The 19,503-nt window shown below is 42.9% G+C and overlaps 1 protein-coding gene across 6 annotated transcripts in view; it reads left to right on the top strand.

Moving 5' to 3' along the window:
• Positions 1–1,070: 1,070 nt before the first annotated feature.
• CNNM2 (cyclin and CBS domain divalent metal cation transport mediator 2) overlaps positions 1,071–19,503 on the top strand; it is a 160,961-nt gene continuing 142,528 nt past the window's right edge. For all 6 annotated transcript variants that reach the window (XR_013525107.1, XR_013525108.1, XR_013525109.1 and 3 more), the window contains exon 1: positions 1,071–2,880. Coding sequence is in view for 3 of the 6 variants with exons in the window: in XM_035268947.3 (XP_035124838.1) it covers positions 1,260–2,880 (1,621 nt within the window). In the remaining 3 variants the exon portion in view is untranslated. The remainder of the gene's footprint in view (positions 2,881–19,503) is intronic.

Here is a 19,503-nt window from a genome sequence, read left to right on the forward strand (position 1 = left end):
ATTTGGCAGCTACTCTGTTATCTCGTCACCTCCAGGTGACGCTGGGAGTACTGGGGAGCTAGGTTTCCAGAACTTTTTGCTCTTGAGTGACCTATGATCCTAGCAGAGTTTGGTCAGTGTGATTAAGAATGAGCCTCTGTGGGTCTCTTCAGGATGTTTGCCCACTCCTATTTCCTAAACTTGCCTGGGTGCCTGTTGGGAATAGATTCGGGGCCCTTCCCATTCTGTAAATATGGGAAAGGGTCCAGGAAATACATGCTTTTAGCAAGAATATGTAGGGGTTCTATGACTAGGAAATTTGGGGAACTGTCCCTCTGACCGCCCCATCCGTAACTCCTGCACACTTTTTGGGGTATGTCCCTGACGGGGAAAGCGTTGCAGAGTGCTTGTGCTGCCCGCAGGTGGCGCCACGTGATCGCAAGCTGCAGAGGGCGCGCGTCCCCTTAGAAGAGGCGCGAGGACTGCTGGTCCGCAGCTGTGCGGGGCCACCGACGCCGCTTACCCCTGCGGAGCGCAGCGCAGGTGGAGTCGTGGAGTGCGGCCGGTGCCCCGGCTTTTTAGGCTGTCTAGTTGGCTTCTCGGGCTCCCGGGGCAGGAAGGCGCCGAGGCTTTCTGCCTAGGAATTGAGAACTGGAGAGCCAGCAAGCTACTGCGGCGGGAACTTGCCACTTCGCGCCGCAAGGCTTTGGTCCAAACCCGGCCGGTCCAGGCGCTGGGATCTACTACAGGGCCCCCTGTGGAGCACCGGCCCTGCGGACAGCTCCTTCCTATTGGCAGCGGGATGGAGGCCACGCCCCCTTTCCTACAGCGCTCATCTTTGACTGGCTCTCGAGTCCCAGCTGGCCACGCCTCCCTCCCTCGCACATACACAAGAGTCACGCGCCTTTCTGTTGGAAACTTGGCGTGCTGAGGGGGACGGTGGCTCTCGTCGCCCCACCCACTTACCTTGCCATTGGTCCGCGGAGCGGCACACGGCCACGCCCCCATTCCAGCCCCCTGGCCGGGAGGGCGGGCACCCGCTCGTGATTGGCTGGTCGGGCTGCCTCTCGCGGGAGCAGCCGGCGCTCCTCTCCCTCCCTCTGTCCCCTCCTGCTAGCCTCGGGGTTTCTCAGCTGGCCGAGGTCGAGTCATTGTCAGTCAGGGACGCGAACTGCTGAGCACTGGCCGCGGACACTCCATTGCAGTCTCGTCCAGGGGCTGGTGCCTGCGCTCGCGCCGCCGGGTGGAAAGGATGAAGCCGCAGCTGGAGCAGCCACCCTATGATTGGCTGTGGCGCTTGTGAACCCAAAGTAAAGATGGCGGGCGGGCAGGCAGCCGCCGCACTGCCCACTTGGAAGATGGCGGCTCGCCGCAGCCTCGGCGCCCGCGGCCGGGGGGTCCTGCAGGCGGCGGCGGGGCGGCTGCTGCCGCTGCTCCTGCTGAGCTGCTGCTGCGGCGCAGGCGGCTGTACAGCGGCGGGCGAGAACGAGGAGACGGTGATCATCGGGCTGCGGCTGGAGGACACGAACGACGTGTCGTTCATGGAAGGGGGGGCGCTGCGGGTGAGCGAACGGACCCGGGTCAAGCTGCGGGTGTACGGGCAGAACATCAACAACGAGACGTGGTCCCGCATCGCCTTCACCGAGCAGGAGCGGCGGCGCCACAGCCCGGGCGAGCGCGGACTGGGGGGTCCCGCGCCGCCGGAGCCGGACAGCGGCCCCCAGCTCTGCGGCATCCGCACCTCAGACATCATCATCTTGCCCCACATCATTCTCAACCGCCGCACCTCGGGCATCATCGAGATTGAGATCAAACCGCTACGCAAGATGGAGAAAAGCAAGTCCTATTACCTGTGCACGTCGCTCTCCACGCCTGCCCTGGGCGCCGGCGGCTCGGGGTCCGCGGGTGGCGCCGTCGGGGGCAAGGGCAGCTCGGGGGTGGCTGGGCTTCCGCCGCCCCCGTGGGCCGAGACCACCTGGATTTACCACGATGGCGAGGACACCAAGATGATCGTAGGCGAGGAGAAGAAGTTCCTGCTGCCCTTCTGGCTGCAGGTGATCTTCATTTCACTGCTGCTGTGCCTGTCGGGCATGTTCAGCGGCCTCAACCTGGGGCTTATGGCCCTGGACCCGATGGAGCTGCGCATCGTGCAGAACTGCGGCACGGAGAAGGAGAAGAATTACGCCAAGCGCATCGAGCCGGTGCGCAGGCAGGGCAACTACCTGCTGTGCTCACTGCTGCTGGGCAACGTGCTGGTCAACACCACGCTCACCATCCTGCTCGACGACATCGCCGGCTCGGGCCTCGTGGCCGTGGTAGTCTCCACCATCGGCATCGTTATCTTCGGGGAGATTGTGCCTCAGGCCATCTGCTCCCGGCACGGCCTGGCTGTAGGAGCCAACACCATTTTCCTCACCAAGTTTTTCATGATGATGACCTTTCCCGCTTCCTACCCGGTCAGCAAGCTGCTGGACTGCGTCCTGGGCCAGGAGATAGGCACCGTCTATAACCGGGAAAAACTGCTGGAGATGCTCCGGGTCACCGACCCCTACAACGACCTCGTTAAGGAGGAGCTGAACATCATCCAAGGGGCGCTGGAGCTCCGCACCAAGACGGTGGAGGACGTGATGACCCCGCTCCGGGACTGCTTCATGATCACCGGCGAAGCCATCCTGGACTTCAACACCATGTCTGAGATCATGGAGAGCGGCTACACCCGCATTCCGGTGTTTGAGGGGGAGCGCTCTAACATCGTGGACCTGCTATTTGTCAAAGATTTGGCCTTCGTGGATCCAGATGACTGTACTCCCTTGAAAACCATCACCAAATTTTATAACCATCCCTTGCACTTTGTTTTCAATGACACCAAGTTGGACGCTATGCTGGAAGAATTTAAGAAAGGTGGGAAATTTTGGTATCTTTCATTGGCTTGCTCTTTCTCTCTCCATCCTCCTCCCTACTTGAGTCCCCTACCCTCAGACCAACCCCCCAAGGCGAGTTGACCGGGATTTCTCCTCTCTCTTAATTGCAAAGTTGAAAGGGTGGCGTGGATTTGGGGATGGATCGAACTAGTAAGTGCTACTAGGTTCTTTAAAAGAACAAGACAGCCATCACTTACTTTTTCCCATTATGGCTGTGTAATTTCATTGAATGACACTTTGTGTGTGTGTGTGTGTGTGTGTGTGTCCTTTGTGTGGGCCTCTGATCTTGAGGGGTCTGCTGCCTTTGTTGTCTGGGTCCTTAGTGGGTAGGTGAAGGTAGGGGCTGGCTGATGCCATGCCGTTTAGTTGACTTTAATCACAGGCATTTGGAAAACATTTAAATAGCTTTTGTAAAACCACTGCAGTCCTTTTCCTCCTCCTCAAACGTCCACACTGGCCTTTCAAAGATTGGAAGTACATTTTCTATAGCTTCTGTTCCTGCTTGCCTGGCGACTTGTGGGGGAGATTGAGGTCTGTCTTTGAGGGTAAGGGGTAGGTGGGGTGAACTAAGTACCACCAAAAAATTTACCCGTTTTGGATGTGACTTCTCTTAGCTATTAAAGAGTTGTTTTTGTTGTTGTTTTTAAACTAAAGTTATTAATGTGTAACTTTGAAAGACTAGAGGTGAGTTAGCCTTTTATGAGGCTGTGTCTCCTGTGGCCTTCTTCACTATTTTACATTTATCTGACAACAGTTAACAGTTGCCCAAACCAAGCGTGATTTTGGCAGAAAGCTTGAACCTTTGACAGCGGAATGATTCCTTCTATTAGGGCTTATTTATTTCTTGACCCTTTCAGTTTAAAGGATTCTTTTTTTAACTTTGATCACTGGTACATAAAATTGAAGTATGTCTCCCAAGTCACCTCTGACTGTTCCAAGGTGCTTATACAGCACATCATTTCTTGCATTGTGGTATTTGTTTGTTTTACCATATAATGAACAGGTAAATAGCAACTCACACTGTTATTGAAGTTCTGAATGTTTCCAGTCAGTAGTATTATTTGAAAACCAAGGGATGCTGAGTTTTTGAATTATGATGATGTTAGTGCATGTGCCGGTACTGAAACGTGTATGTAACCTTTCGTGACCTGATAGTCCTCAAAACTAAGTTTTCCTTCTTCAAATAGAATAATTTTTTTATAAAGGGATAGAGTAATTTTTTATAAAGGGATAGAAGTAATTTTTATATAAAGGGATAGAGTAGAATGTGCTTTGAAGATTGGTATATTTGCATTTAAAAGCAGAAGGAGGTTCTTCTGGTTTCTTAAATAGTGAAAAGAAAATATCCAGTATCTCTAGGTGACATAGATTTTTTTGGGGGTGTCATTCTTTCACAGCTGAGTCGTTAATTAGAGCATCTAACTTCTTTCATTTTGCAGTAATATCTGTAATATAGAAAGATACACTGGAATGTTTGGAAATGCCCCTAAAAGTCTTTCTATTGCTAAATTTCCCAATATTGATACAGATGATCTAGTGCATGATTTTTTTTAATTACTTAAAATTTTGCACATTTACTGATGGATTGATGACACTAGTTTGTACTTCTTGCTGAAGTCTTTTCTTCACTTCTGTATGTTTTTACCTTGAGAATTTAGTTTTTTACCTCACAACCTCACAGCTCTTTAATCCTGCCCCTACTCAGAATTTCAAAATTCATATTACTTTGAAATCTGTGTTTGATTGACCTTGAACAACTTTTCTATGATGGATTTATTTTCACGAGGAGCTCTTTCTTCTTCAAAATTAGTATTTTTTGAAATGTATTCTTTAAATGACAGAATTACTGATATTTCCCCATGAATTCTAGAAAAATAATAACGCACAAGATTTTATTTTTGTCTTTAACGAGAATGATGTATTTAGTAAGAAGATAATCCAAGTTGTCTGGGTGAGGTGACTCACGCCTGTGATCCTAGCACTTTAGGAGGCTGAGGCTGGCGGATCACAAGGTCAGGAGATCGAGACCATCCCAGCCAACATGGTGAAACCTCCTCTCCACTAAAAATACAAAAAAAATTAACTGGGTGTGGTGGCATGCGCCTGTAATCCCAGCTACTCAGGAGGCTGAGGCAGGAGAATGGCCTGAATCTGGGAGATTGCAGTGAGAGGGAGATCGTGCCACTGTACTTCAGCCTGGCAACAGAGTGAGACTCTGTCTCCAAAAAAAAAGAAGATAGTCCAAGTTAAAGGCATATATTCAAGCTAGTGGCATATTCAGAAGAGCAGACAAAGATAGTTGGTTGCAAATGGGAAATTTAAGCCATGATCTTAAAAGGACAGAATGGGTATTTGTTACTTTAACTATGGGAATAATTGAGTTTTTCACCTTCCCTTTCCTGGATTTTTTTTTTTTTTATGAGTTTGGTTGCTTTAACCCTACTATTAGTTGTATTGGTTCTTTTTTTATGGCTGAGTTTAAGCTGATGTGTCATTTTCTAAATCATGTCTTCATTTTCTAAATCAATTATGACATAATCTTAACAATCAACACTTTATTGTTTTTCTCTGCTGAATAATGGTGTGTTGGATGGTTTGAAGACTTTTTCTTCCTCTACCTCTCTCCTAAATTCCCTATTTACAAAACAAAAACAGAAACAAAAGAGATACCCCAGCAATGCCAACTGTAACTCCGCAAACTGGTTAGATCATAAATCTAGATCTCACTGAAAATTATTGTTTTGGCCAGGCATGGTGGCTTATGACTGTAATCCCAGCATTTTGGGAGGCCAGGGTGGGTGGATGGCTTGAGCCCAAATAGAAGGTTCTGTAATGTGGGAAGAAAAGCCACCTTTATATTAGTTTTTGTGAATGTCTTCTTTCATCTTTCTTTTCTTTTTCCCAAGAGACAAGGTCTCACTCTGTTGCCCAGACTGGATTCGAACTGTGAATGTCTTTTTTTCTCTGGCTACCAGGAAACTGTAGGCTTTATTTGAGGTTGTAAGATAGTAATTGTGCTACTTTTACAGTTTGATCATGATGATTGTGATGATTATTACTTACTTACCTATGTATTCTGTGCCAGGCGCAGGGGCTAGGGCTTTATATGAATCACCTTGTTTAAATTTCACAATAGCTGAATGAAGTATTATCTCCATTTTACAAATGAGGAAATTGACTCTTGGGTGAAATGATTTGTTCAAGGTTGCTCAGTAATTTGTGCCTTGGGGTTTTAACTTAGGTCTTTGTGATACCAGGACCTGCTCTCTTAACCTCTCTATTATGCTGCTCTCCTTGATCCTGGTTTGATATTTCTACTTTACTGAGTGTGAGGTTTAGCTTTCTGTCTCAACACTGCCTCAGAGCCTATCGGGAAATGGAAAAAAAAATGTGTTTAAACATATATGGCTTTAACCCTATGCTTCTGTGGTATTCTTCGTAACAACTGGTGTCCCCTTTTTTGCCGTTAAAACAAATACGTTTTTTGGCCTGTGTGATCCTAAATCTGAAGAACTGTGTTGACAGTGTTTGCATGTCAAGCCTCAAGATTCATTTTGGAAATGTTTGATACTAACACTATGTTGTACTAGTGTGCTTCTTCCGTGGGCTGCTCTACAACTGTTTTTCCCATAGCTAAATTATGTAATAATGCTTCACTGTTGGATTCGTATCTGTTTCTGTTGCAAGGGTCACAGAGCAATTGGTCAAACTCAGTTTTACTGTGTTTAAATCTTGGTTTTTATTTACATTTTTGAATCTATCTGTATAACTGCTTGCTAATGAGCATCCTTTACACAACTCTCCTTTCTGTATTCCATGCAAGGAGCCTTTCTCTTTTGTGTTGAGTGTGTTAGTTTTGTAGTTACTTAGAAGTCTAAGTAAGAGAATGAATTCAGTAAATACCACTAGAGGATTATGAGAATTTTAGAAAAACTAGAGCAATGTAGTGTAGGGGGAAGGAAAAGCAAAATGAAAGGCTGCCACCTTTGTGTGTGGAAAGCTTGTTAGAGGCTCTCCATTCGCCTGACAAAACCGTCCTCACAAAAGATTGGGCTACCGGGTTGTCTCTCCTGAGGTGCATTTGAAGAATTAATAACCAGTTATGTTTCCTTGTTTTTCTTTTAGCTTTCTAACAGTTGCATTCCAGTATTGCAGAGGATGCTATTTACAGCTGGTAGGGACTCAGCCAGCCTGTTTTCTAGCTTTTTCTTAGTTGGGAACAGGTGGGATCACCAGATAATATTCTTCAGGGAAAGAATGCACTGTGCAGTTTTCACCTAAGATATTAGGTAATTTCTTTCTATAACTCAGCAAGTCTCTCCATATTAATATGCTGAGCACTTAAATACGTTTTTTTCTCACCAAACTAAGTGTTCTATTTGCCTTGAGTCTAGGAATTTTTTTAAAAATTTTATCATATTTGTTAGGGTCTTGCTATGTTGCCCAGGCTGGTCTTGAACTCTTGGCCTCAAGCAGTCCTGCCATCTCAGCCTCCCAAGTTGCTGGGATTACAGGTGCATGCCACCATGCCTGGCCAGAAGGTGTTTTTACTGGTGTTTATATATATATGTCACAGGGAGTGGATATATTTGTTTTCATGATCTTGTACATTTATTTTTGTGCAGTATCATACATTAAATGATTATAATTTTGTGTTTTCAGAACACTATTATGAAATACCCAGATAGTATAGAATCATCTGGAAGGCAGGCAGCTTGAGGATTATCTTGTCCAGTGTTTGCCAGATTTATCTGATGATAAATAAGATTTACTTGGATCACTTAATAAGAATTATCGGCCTCACCCAGAGACCTTCTGAATTGGGAAGGGGCTTTGGAATCCACGTCGTTTACAGTTTCCCTGGGGTACTTCTTATGGTTAGGTGAGTTTAGGAAAAACTGATCTAGTCAGCCTCTTGATTAAGGAAAGTAAACCCTGGGAAAGAGAAAGAACAAAGTAAGACATTTAGGGCCACCTACCTAGCTAGTAGCATCAACTGAACTAGAACCCACATCCCTGACTTCTAGATTAGAGTTTTTTCTGCTCCAGCAGGCTGGTCTTCTGGTCCCAAGTTGTTCAGAGATGAAGGTAGCAGCATCACTGAAAAAGCAAATAGTCAGTGTTAGCATTGGTTTTTATTTGTCTTGTGATTTGCTTTCAATATTTTAGATGACCTGGATTTAAGCAATTTTTGACAAGCATTTTATTATATAGAAAATAAGTCCAAGTGTGTGAGCTCATTTTTATTTAATTTTGTTTCATTTTTATCTTAGTTTAACTGAGGTTTTTACTTTATTGTGGTTAGACTAAGAGGGTATTTTAGGAAATGAGCATTGATACCTAGATTATTTGAGGCCTCAGGTAATTAGATCAAAGATATTTCATTTGATCTAGTTTAGTTTGGATATCTCTTAATGATTTACTTTTTCATTGATTTTTTTTTTTTTTTTTTTGAGATGAAGTCTCATTCTGTTGTCCAGGCTGGAGTGCAGTGGCACGATCTCGACTCACTGCAACCTCCGCCTCTCAGGTTCAAGCAATTCCCTGCCTCATCTTCCTCAGTAGCTGGGATTACAGGTGCCCGGCTAATTTTTTTATTTTTGTAGAGGCGGGGTTTCACCATTTTGGCCAGGCTGGTCTTGAACTCCTGACTTCGTGATCTATCCTCCTTGGCCTTCCAAAGTGTTGGGATTGCAGGCATGAGCCACTGCGCCCAGCTGATTGTTTCTTCTATGAGAGTAATGATGATTGGATTTGGTTAGGACTATGGGGGTGAAACTTCCTCGACTCTTTTCATTTCTGTTCACAGTACATACAGATGTGTAAAATTTCCATGGAAATGTTCATCAAAGCATTTGAAATCTATGTACTATGCATCTGTGTACCTTCTGTGCCACACCCCTCCCAAGTTTTAAAAAATAAGGTAAGCTAAATTCTTACAGAGAATCATGCTGTTTTTTAGAAGTTATTATGTTACTGGGATCATTGAAGCCTGAGCATAAACATTTAGGTGAGGAGATACCATAGTTAAATACCAGATCTGACTGAGTAGGAGCTGGATGGAGCAGGAAAGGATCTTGTTTGTGTTTTCTCTCTCTATTTTTTTTTTTTTCTGACCACGTTTTGGACATATTCTCTTGGTTTTTATGGGATTATACACTGCCTTTCCTGCCCCACAAAAGAGCCTCTGAATTATTTAAGTTCTGAAGATTCTTAACTATTGTGAGGGACTGGTTATTTTTAATTATTAGCAAATCTAAACACAATTTAAAATATCATTAACCAGTAGAACCCACAAAACAGCCTGAACTGTTTTGTGGGTTTTCCTGCTTTTACTTACTTATTTTTGAAACAGGGTCTTGGTCTGTCACCCAGGCTGGAATGCAGTGGTGCTAGCTTAGCTCACTGCAGCCTCAACCTCCCAGGCTCAAGTGATCCTTCTATCTCAGCCTCCAGAGTAGCTGGGGCCACAGGCATGCGCCACACCTGGCTATTTTTGTATTTTTAGTAGAGATGAGGTTATGCCATGTTGCCCAGACTGATCTCGACTCCTGGGCTCAAGTGATCTGCCTGCTTTTGCCTTCTAAGTGTTGGGATTACAAGCATAAGTCACCATGCCTGACCCCTGCTTTCATTTTAAATATAAAATTTTATGTTTACAGGTGTGAGCCACCACACCTAGCCTTACTTAAACTTTTAAGAGTGAACCTGTGGAGTATAATTAGATGCATAGTTACTTACAAAGTAGTACATATATTTCAAATGAGCCCTTTTCTCTAAATATATATATATATATATGTGTGTGTGTGTGTGTGTGTGCGTATATGTTATTGATAGTAAACTTCCAATTCAGTAAGATTTGCTTGACATATAAAGAGTACTATTAAACTCAAACACATGGAAGCGGATCACTAGGACTGAATACAGTTTTTTTAAAGTATTGTCTTTTCATTTTTTTTTTCTCAACACACACAAACAAGAAACCCCAAATCATATCAACACTGAAGAGACAATAAGAAGTATTATTTCTTTCAACATTGCAGACATTGGCAACTCTAGGATGTCTATACAGGATAAAAAGAGGTAGCAATTGGCCTGTAATCCCAACACTTGGGGAGGTCCAGGCAGGCGGATCACTTGAGGTCAGGAGTTCCAGACCAGCCTGGCCAACATGGTAAAACCCCATCTTTACTAAAAATACAGAAAAATTAGCTGTGTGTGGTGGCGGCCACTTGTAATCCCAGCTGCTTGGGAGACTGAGGCAGGAGAATCACTCGAACTTGGGTGGCGACAGTTGTAGTGAGCTGAGATCATACCACTGCACTCCAGTCTAGGCAATGGAGTGATACTCTGTCTCAAAAAAATGTGGGTGTGGCAGCAGGCTTCGGAAGGAGGAACTAGATATAGTTTATAGTCTAGCTTAGGTGTCCATGGATAATGGGGATGCCAAACCCTCTCCCTGTGTTACATTATAGCTATGATTGAATGTAAACCCTGTTGTAATGACTGTGAGATCTTCATATCATCATATTTAACCCTCCCTTGCTGTCATTCTGAGGTGGGAGTGCTGCTTTTTTGAATTCATATGCTGTGGGGAGGATAGCATCTGTTAATGCAAATGTTAAGAAAAATGTGCTCTTCCTTGATCTGTTTTGGACAAGTAACTTATCCTCTTTAAGCATAAGTTTTTTTCATAGTAAAGTGGGGATATTTTCTAACTCACATGGTACTTAGTAAGAATTATTATGCTAATAAATGTAAAAAATGTTTCTAATAGTACCTGGCACTTTGTGTTTAATTAACCAGTATTTTTATTATAACAATTCTTTCTGTAGGCCTTTGGTTGTTACCTTAGTCTGTTTGTGCTGCTGTGACAAAATACCACAGATGGGGTAACTTAAAAATAATAGAAATTGGCCGGGCGTGGTGGCTCGCACCTATAATTCCTGCACTTTTTGGGAGGTTGAGGCGGGTTGATCACCTGGGGTCAGGAGTTTGAGACCAGCCTGGCCAACATAATGAAACCCTGTTTCTACTGAAAAAAAAAAAAAAAAAAAGAAAACTAGCTGGGTATGGTGGTAGGTGCCTGTAATCCCAGCTACTCAGGAGGCTGATGCAGGAGAATTGCTTGAACGGGGGAGGTGGAGGTTGCAGTGAGCTGGGATTGTGCCACTGCACTCCAGCCTGGGCAAAAAGAGTGAAACTCTGTCTCAAAAAAAAAAGAAAAAACACGTATGTATTAGAAATTTATTTCTCAGTTCTAGAGGCTGGGAAGTCCAAGATCAAGACATTGGCACTGGCGTCTGATGAGAGCCTTCATGTGATATCTTCAATAGCAGAGAAATGAAAAGTGAAAAGGGGCCTAAGCTAGTTCCCTCCAGCACTTTTATGAGCCACTGGCTTAGAGCCCTCATCACTTTCCCCAAAGGCCCTATCTCTTCACCACTATGGGGATTAAGTTTCAACATGAATTTTTGAGAGGACACATTCAAACCATAACAATTGTTCTTGATCTTTCTCTTGACTAGAGCTTGATAGTCAAGAGAGACGTTTTGGCATTTGTCCTTATAGTTATTGGTATTGAAATCTCAAAAGTGGCTAAGCTGGCTGGGCATGATGGCTCATGCCTGTAATCCCAGCACTTTAGGAGGCCTAGGTGGGCGGATCACTTGAGGTCAGGAGTTCAAGACCAGCATGGCCAACACAGTGAAACCCTGTCTCCACTAAAAATACAAAAATTAGCTGAGTGTGGTGGCATGTGCCTGTAGTCCCAGCTATGGGCTGAGGCGGGAGAATTGCTTGAAACCTAGGGGTGGAGGTTGCAGTGAGCTGAGATCATGCCACTGCACTCTAGCCTCCAGCCTGGGCTGGAGACAGAGCAAGACTCCGTCTCAAAAAAGAAAAAAAAAAGTGACTAGGCTGAGTGTAGTGGCTCATGTCTATAATCCCAGCACTTTAGGAAGCCTTTAGGAAAGCTGGGGCAGGAGGATCACCTGAATCTAGGAGTTTGAGGCTGCAATGAGCTGTGATTGCATTACTATATTCCAGCCTGGGTGACAAAGCAAGACCATGTCTCTTTAAAAAAAAAAAAAAAAAAAGGCTAATTATTATAGGTTTTTTCTTTTCCTTTTTATTGTGATTGAATTCTAAGCTTTGTTATTTTCCTAGCAGTTGACAAGGTGACTACATGCATATAGATTTTTAAGGAAAACAACAATTTATTACAGGTTCTACTTTCCTTAGAGTAAGAATACTGAGTTTAAAATAAGTATTAATTTCTCTTTAATCATAAGCAACTGAAAAAGACAACAAGTCTTTTGACTTGAGTTGTTTATCAACTCATCAGTTGATGGACATTTAGACAGTTTCTACTTTTTATTATGATTGGCCATTATGAATAATGTTGCTATGAATGTTAGTGTGCATTTTAAAAGCAAATGCTCATGGATTTTGGAAGCCCTTGAATAACCAAAGGCTTTTAAGACTAAAGGAAAATCAGAAAAGAAAATATTTTAATATTGATTGCATAAAAACCATGAAAAATGATAATGTCTAATATAGCAAGTTTATATTGCTTATGGCAGTGTAAATATTTTTTTTTTTTTTTTTTTGAGATGGAGTCTCACTCTGTGGCCAGGCTAGAGTGCAGTGGCATGATCTTTGCAATCTCCGCCTCTTGGATTCAAGCCATTCTCCTGCCTCAGCCTTGTGAGTAGCTGGTATTACAGGTGCATGCCACCACACCCAGCTATTTTTTTTTTTTTTTTTTTGAGATGGAGTCTCACTTTGTTATGCAGGCTGTAATGCAGTGGCATGGTCTCAGCTCACTGCAACGTCTGCCTCCCAGGTTTAAGCAGTTCTCTGTCTCAGCCTCCCGAGTAGCTGGGATTACAGGTGCATGCCACCACACCCAGCTAATTTTTTGTATTTTAGTAGAGATGGGATTTCACCATCTTGGTCAGGCTGGTTTTAAACTCCTGACCTAGTGATCCACCCACCTTGGCCTCCCAAAGTGCTGGGATTACAGACATGAGCCACCTCTCCTGGCCACTAATTTTTGTAATTTTAGTAGAGGCAGGGTTTCACCATGTTGGCCAGGATGGTCTCGATTTCCTGACCTCGTGATCTGCTTGCCTGGACCTCCCAAAGTGCTGGGATTATAGGCATGAGCCACTGCTCCCAGCCAACTGTAAATTTAGAATAATTTTGGAGGGCAACTAGGTGTCATAAAAATGATTTAGTGATTTTTTTCCCCTAGAAATATTTCAGTGATCCAAGAGAAGAAAAGAGCTATGTTAGCTTTTTATATTGTATGTGTATTGCAACATTGTATATAAACAGTGAAAAACTGGAAATAAATATCTAGCACTTCAAGGCAAGGCTTAGAGGAGAAAGAGTTAAGAAAATTATAAATGTGAACTATTTCCAGCTATTCAGTGATAATCTTGAAGGCCGTGTAGCAATAATGGGAAAACTTACACTGATTATTTGCATGGAATATGGACATGCAAAAATATATACATGTGTATACACTTGAAGGTAATGTGGAAAAAGTGAAAATAGTTGATGTATTAGGGTGGGGTGATCATAGCCAGTCTTTGTGAAAATCTTCTCGTTAACTTTGTACATGATATACCTGGAAAAAATTCAAATCTGCTAAGAACATTATGAATCCTGATCTTGTGAAAACTAACCATTGCTCGTATTAAGGAATTCATTCCATTTCTCTTGAGGAACATTTTCCTGCTGAAACAATTGGTTCTTTTTTAAATTTTTAAAAATGGAGACATAATTCCCATACCATAAAACTTACCCCTTTAAAGTGTATGATTTGATGCTTTTGGTATATTCACAAGGTTGTGCAATCATTACTATTGTCTACTTCCAGAGCATTTTTTTCACCCCGAAAGAAACTCCATACCTGTTTGCAGTCACTTCTCATTTCCTGCTCCCGCTAGTCCCTGGCAACCACTAATTTACTGTCTGTATGGATTCGCTTATTCTAGACATTTCATATAGCATGGAAATGAAATGTGGCCTTTTGTGGCTGGCTTCTTTCATTTAACATGTTTTCAAGGGTCACACGTTGTAGCATGTATCGGTATTTCATTCCTTTTTATGGCCAAATATTCAGTTTTATAGATATACCACATGTTTTTGTGGCCAAACATTCAGTTTTATGGATACACCACATGTTGTTTATCCACTCCTCAATAGGTGGACATTTCGATTGTTTCCATTTTTTGGCTATTAATAATACTTCTATGAACATTGTTGTGCATGTCGCATTCTTGAACAAATCCCAGCCTAGCCTGAAGGTAAGTCAGTGGTTTTATAGAATAGGACTGTGATTTAGTTTGGGCATGTTACTGGAGTGAGTTCTAAGCAACTTAGAAGTGTGTGAGTCACAACTACCTTCCTTCCATTGGTCTGTACTGGGCTTCTGCCTCAGTGTCCCTGCTTGGTATGTTTTGATGAAGGATGCTTTAAATAATGAGGAATAGTAAAGGCACAGAAAACCAACCTGTTATAAAGCAAGCTGGCCATAGAGCTGGAGCAGGATCTCAGAAGCCTTTCTGTTAGGCCAGGTGTTCATCTTCTAGTTGTTAGATTGTGGACATGTATTTCTAATTCTCTTGGGTACATACATGGGAATAGAATTGCTGGATCATATGGTAACTCTATTGTTAACTTTTTGAGAAACTGCCAAACTATTTTTCAAAGTGGCTGCACCATTTGACATTCCCACCAGCAATGTATGAGGATTCTAATTTCTCCAACATCCTCAACTCACTAGGAAGATAGCCATCCTACTGAGTGAAGTGGTATCTCATTGTGGTTTTGATTTGCTTAATGGCTTAATGAAGTTGGGCATCTCTTCATGTGCTTATTGGGCATTTCTATATCTTCTTTGGAGATATGTCAATGCAGTTCTTTTGCCCATTTTTAACTTGGGTTATTTGTCTTTTTATTGTTGAATTGTAAGGGTTCTTATATTCTGGATCCTAGTCACTTGTCAGATATATGATTTGTAAATATTTTTCTCCCATCCTATCTGTTGTCTTTTTACTTTCTTGGTAGTGACCTTTCAAGCAGAAAAGGTTTTAATTTTGATGAAGTTCAATTTGCCTTTTGTTCCTTTTTTTTTCCCTCTTTTTTTGAGCAATAGAGTTTTGCTATGTGCCCAGGCTGGTCTTGAATTCCTGGCCTCAGGCAGTCATCCAGCATTGGCCTCCCAAAGTGCCGGGATTACAGGTGTGAGCCACTGCAACCAGACCTATTTTTTTTCTTTTGTTGCTTATGCTTTTCGTGTCATAGTTAAGAAACCATTGCCTAATCCAAGGTCACAAAGATTTATGCCTGTGTTTTCTTCTAAGAGTTTTATAGTTTTAGCTCTTTCATTTAGGTCCATTTCATTAATCCATTTTGAGTTTTTGTATATAATGTGAGGTATGGGTCCAACTTTATTGTTTTGCATGTGGATATTCAGTTGTCCCAGTACTGTCTGTTGAAAATGCTATTCTTTCTCCATTGAGTTGTCTTGACCCACTTGTCAAAAATCAATTGGTGGCCAGGCGTGGTGGCTCACACCTGTAATTCCAGCACTTTGGGAGGCTGAGGGAGGTGGAACACTTGAGGTCAGGAGTATAAGACCAGCTTGGCCAACATGGTGAAACCCCATCTCTACTACAAATAAAAAAATTAGCCAGCGTGGTGGCACACATCTATAGTCCCAGCTACTCAGGAGGCTGAGGCAGGAGAATCAATTTAGCCCAAGAGGTCAAGGTTGCAGTGAGCTGCGGTCGCACCACTGTACTCCAGCCTGGGTGACAGAGTGAGACTCTATCTCAAAAAAAAAAAAAAAAAATTTGATTTAGAATTGTTCTAAGTTGTCCCTTAAACACACAAAAGAAACAAACAAACAAAAAAATTGACCGTGCATTTGAGGGTTTACTTCTGAACCTTAAGTTCTGTTCTGCTTATCTTTAATCTTATGTCAGTACTACACCGTTTTGATTATTGGACCATTGTAGTAAGTTTTGAAATTAGGAAGTTTGAATCCTCCAACTTCATTCTTTGTCATGATTGTTATGGCTGTCGGGATTCTTTGCATTTACATGTGAATTTTTCATGGATCAGCTTTCCCATTTCTGCAAAAAAAGGCAGTTGGAATTTTTTTTTTTTTTTTTTTTTTAAGATGAGGTTTTACCAAGTTGGTCAGGCTGGTCTTGAACTCCCAACCTCGGGTGATCTGCCCGCCTTGGCCTCCAGAGTGCTTGGATTACAGGCGAGAGCCACCACACCTGGCCCGGCAGTTGGAATTTTGATAGGGGCATTGCATCTGTAGAACAATTTGGGAATATTGCAGTGTTAACAGTATGAAGTCTTCCATGAACAGGGATGTCATCTCATTTATTTAGGTCCTCTTTAATTTCCTTCAACAATGTTTTGTAGTTTTCAGTGTGCTTTGAATCCTTTTGTTATCTTTATTCCTAAGTATTTTGTTTATTTTTTGATGCCATTATAAATGGAATTGTTTTATTAATGTTATTTTCAGATTGTTCATTGCTAGTATATAGATACACAAGTGATTTTTGTATGTTGCTCTTGTATCCTGAAACCTTGTGGAACTTGTTAGGTGACAAATGGCTCTTAAAATAGAAAAATGCCTTTAAAAAACATCAGTTTGTTGAGGTTTTCTTACATTTACTTGTTTCACTTGCTTGTGGTGGATTTTATTTTTTCTTTAAAAAGTAGGGATTTTTACTTGCCACTTTTGTATATGTAGAGATTGAAATACCCACAATTGAATATTGACAGTTATTTAGGAAATTTTGTAGGAAAGAGTAAAATTTTTTTTTTGAGACAGGGTCTCATTAGCCTATAAATATGTGTTAATATCTGACACTAAATCAAGTATTAGTCCAGGAAGAAATGGATATGGAATTGGAAAGATACACATCATCAGGCACTTCTGTGTTTTTATTTGTTTGTGTTTGAGACAGGGTCTCCCTCCATTGCCCAGGCTGGAGTGCAGTGGTACAGTCATAACTCACTGCAGCCTCAAATTCCTGCACTCAAGCAATCTTTCCACCTCAGCCTCCCAAGTAGCTAGGACTATAGCTTCCTGCCACTGCGCCCAGATTATTTTAAGTTTTTTTTGGGAGAGACAGAGTCTGGCTATGTTGCCCAGACTGATCTTGAACTCCTGGCCTTAAGCAATCCTACTGCCTCAGCCTCCCAAATCACTGGGATCATGGATGAGCCACCATGCCTGCCATAAAAGAGTAAAATTTCTATCCCAGAGTAGATAAAGGAAAAGAAGAAAACAGTTGTATAAAGTGTCAGTCAAGGCAAAAAATATGGCTGTCTAGAGTTTGGGAATTTAAAAGCAAATCTACTTCTTTTCCCTTTCTTTCTTTCTTTTCTTTTCTTTTCTTTCTTTCTTTCTTTCTTTTCTTTCTTTTCTCTCTTTCTTTCTTTCTTTTCTTTTCTTTTCTTTCTTCTTTCTTTTTCTTCTCTTTCTGACAGAGTCTTGCTCTGTTGCCCAGGCTGGAGTGCAGTAGTTCAATCTCTGCTCACTGTAACCTCTGCTTCCTGGATTCAAGTGATTCTTCTGCCTCAGCCTCCCAAGTAGCTAGGACTACAGGTGCCTGCCACCATGCCCAGCTAATTTCTATATTTTTAGTAGAGGCGGGGTTTCACCATGTTGGCCAGGCTGGTCTTGAACCTCTGATCTCAAATGATCTACCTGCCGTGGCCTCCCAGAGTGCTGGGATTATAGGCATGAGCCACCTCGCCCAACCTGAGCCACCATGCCTGACAGAATCTGTTTCTTTCTGCTATTTAGAGTGGCTTTGTATCAGTCTAGGGCCTTGGGATTGGAGATGAGCACAGAAAGACTGGCTAATACCTAAGTAGTTTTATAAACCAGGTGTTGTGACACACACTATAGTCCTGGCTATATGGGAGGCTGAGGTGCGAGGATCACTTGTGCCTTTGAGTTCAAGGCTGCAGTGAGCTATGATTGTGTTACTGCATACCAGCCGGGTGACAGAGTAAGACTACTGCCTCTAAATATCAAAAGTTTTAAAAATGATTTTTAAAAAATGCTTTAAAAAGTTTAAAAATTATTTTGGTCTGGGTGCGGTGGTTCACGCCTGTGGCACTTTGGGAGGCTGAGGCAGGATGATCACTTGAGGCGGGAGGATCACCTGACGTTAGGAGTTCGAGACCAGTTTGACCACGATGGTGAAACCCTGTCTCTACTAAAAATAGAAAAATTAGCTGGGCATGGTGGTAGGTACTTGTAATCCTAGCTACTTGGGAGGCTGAGGCAGGAGAATCACTTGAACCTGGCAGGTGGAGGTTGCAGTGAGCCGAGATCACGCTATTGCACTCCAGCCTGGGTGACAGAGCGAGATTCCGTCTAAAAAAAAAAAAATAGATTTTGGACTAGGCATGATGGCCTGTAATCTCAGCACTTTGGGAGGTGGGAGGATTGCTTGAGCCCAGGAGTTCATGACCAGCCTGGACACATAGGGAGACCCTGTCTCTACAAAAAATAAAAAGAAAATTACCTTGGTGTGGTGGTGCCTAACTGTGGTCTCAGCTATTTGGGGGACTGAGGTGGAAAGACCACTTGAGCTGGGAGGTCGAGGCTACAGGAAAAATATTTTTTTTTTTTTTTGAGACAGGGTCTTCCTTTATCACCCAGGCCAGAGTGTAATGGTGCGATCAGAGCTCACTGCAGCCCCGGTAGTCCTGCAGCCCCGGTTGACTACCGAGGCCGAAGTAATCCTCCCATCTCAATCTGCCAAGTAGCTATGACCACAGGCACATACCATGGCACCTGCCTATTTTTTTTTGGAAGACAGGGTCTCACTGTGTTGTCCAGACTGGTCTTGAACTCCTGGCTTCAAGCAGTCCTTTCACCTTGGCCTCCTACAGTGTTGGGATTATGATATGAAACACCACACCTAGCCTAGCACTATAATCCTTGAGGTTTTTGGGTTCCAGGTAACCAGAAGAGACAAAATGAAAGTCTGTGTGTGTGTGTGTGTGTGTGTTTTCTTTTTGGTGCCGTGGGGGTGGGGGCTGGTAATCTGAGAGGGAGAATGTTTTCCCATGCTAGCAAAGACAGACTGAGGACATCATCTGATCTTTATGGGAGTGTGCAAAGCCTCAGTTTTTCCATTTGTCCATCTGCAATCATAGAAACAATGTGCTGACTCAACTCGGAGCCTCTGCAGAGTGGCATTTGGGTTTAGACAGTCCTGAGAATCATGCAAGAGATGGAAATATTTGAGCAGGTCTTAAGAGGTAAAATTAAAACTAAAAACAACTAGAACAAGATAGCAGCTCTCTTATCTCTTTCAAAATGATTTCCTTTAGTCTCTAGTGTACCTCCTTGATGTAAGGTTTGGCAGGAATAATTTCATCTCTGTTGAGTTGATAACTAAGCAGAGAAAAAACCCTGCCTTTTAGTCGCTGCATTTCATCCTACCATCACCAGTTTGACCCTTGAGGGTTTTGGGGTTCCAGGTAAACAAAGGAGACAAAATGAAACTCTCTCTTTTTTTTTTTTTTTTTTTGTGCAGTG

This window comes from Callithrix jacchus, chromosome 12 (genome assembly GCF_049354715.1).
Source record: "Callithrix jacchus isolate 240 chromosome 12, calJac240_pri, whole genome shotgun sequence".
NCBI classification, from domain to species: domain Eukaryota; kingdom Metazoa; phylum Chordata; class Mammalia; order Primates; family Cebidae; genus Callithrix; species Callithrix jacchus.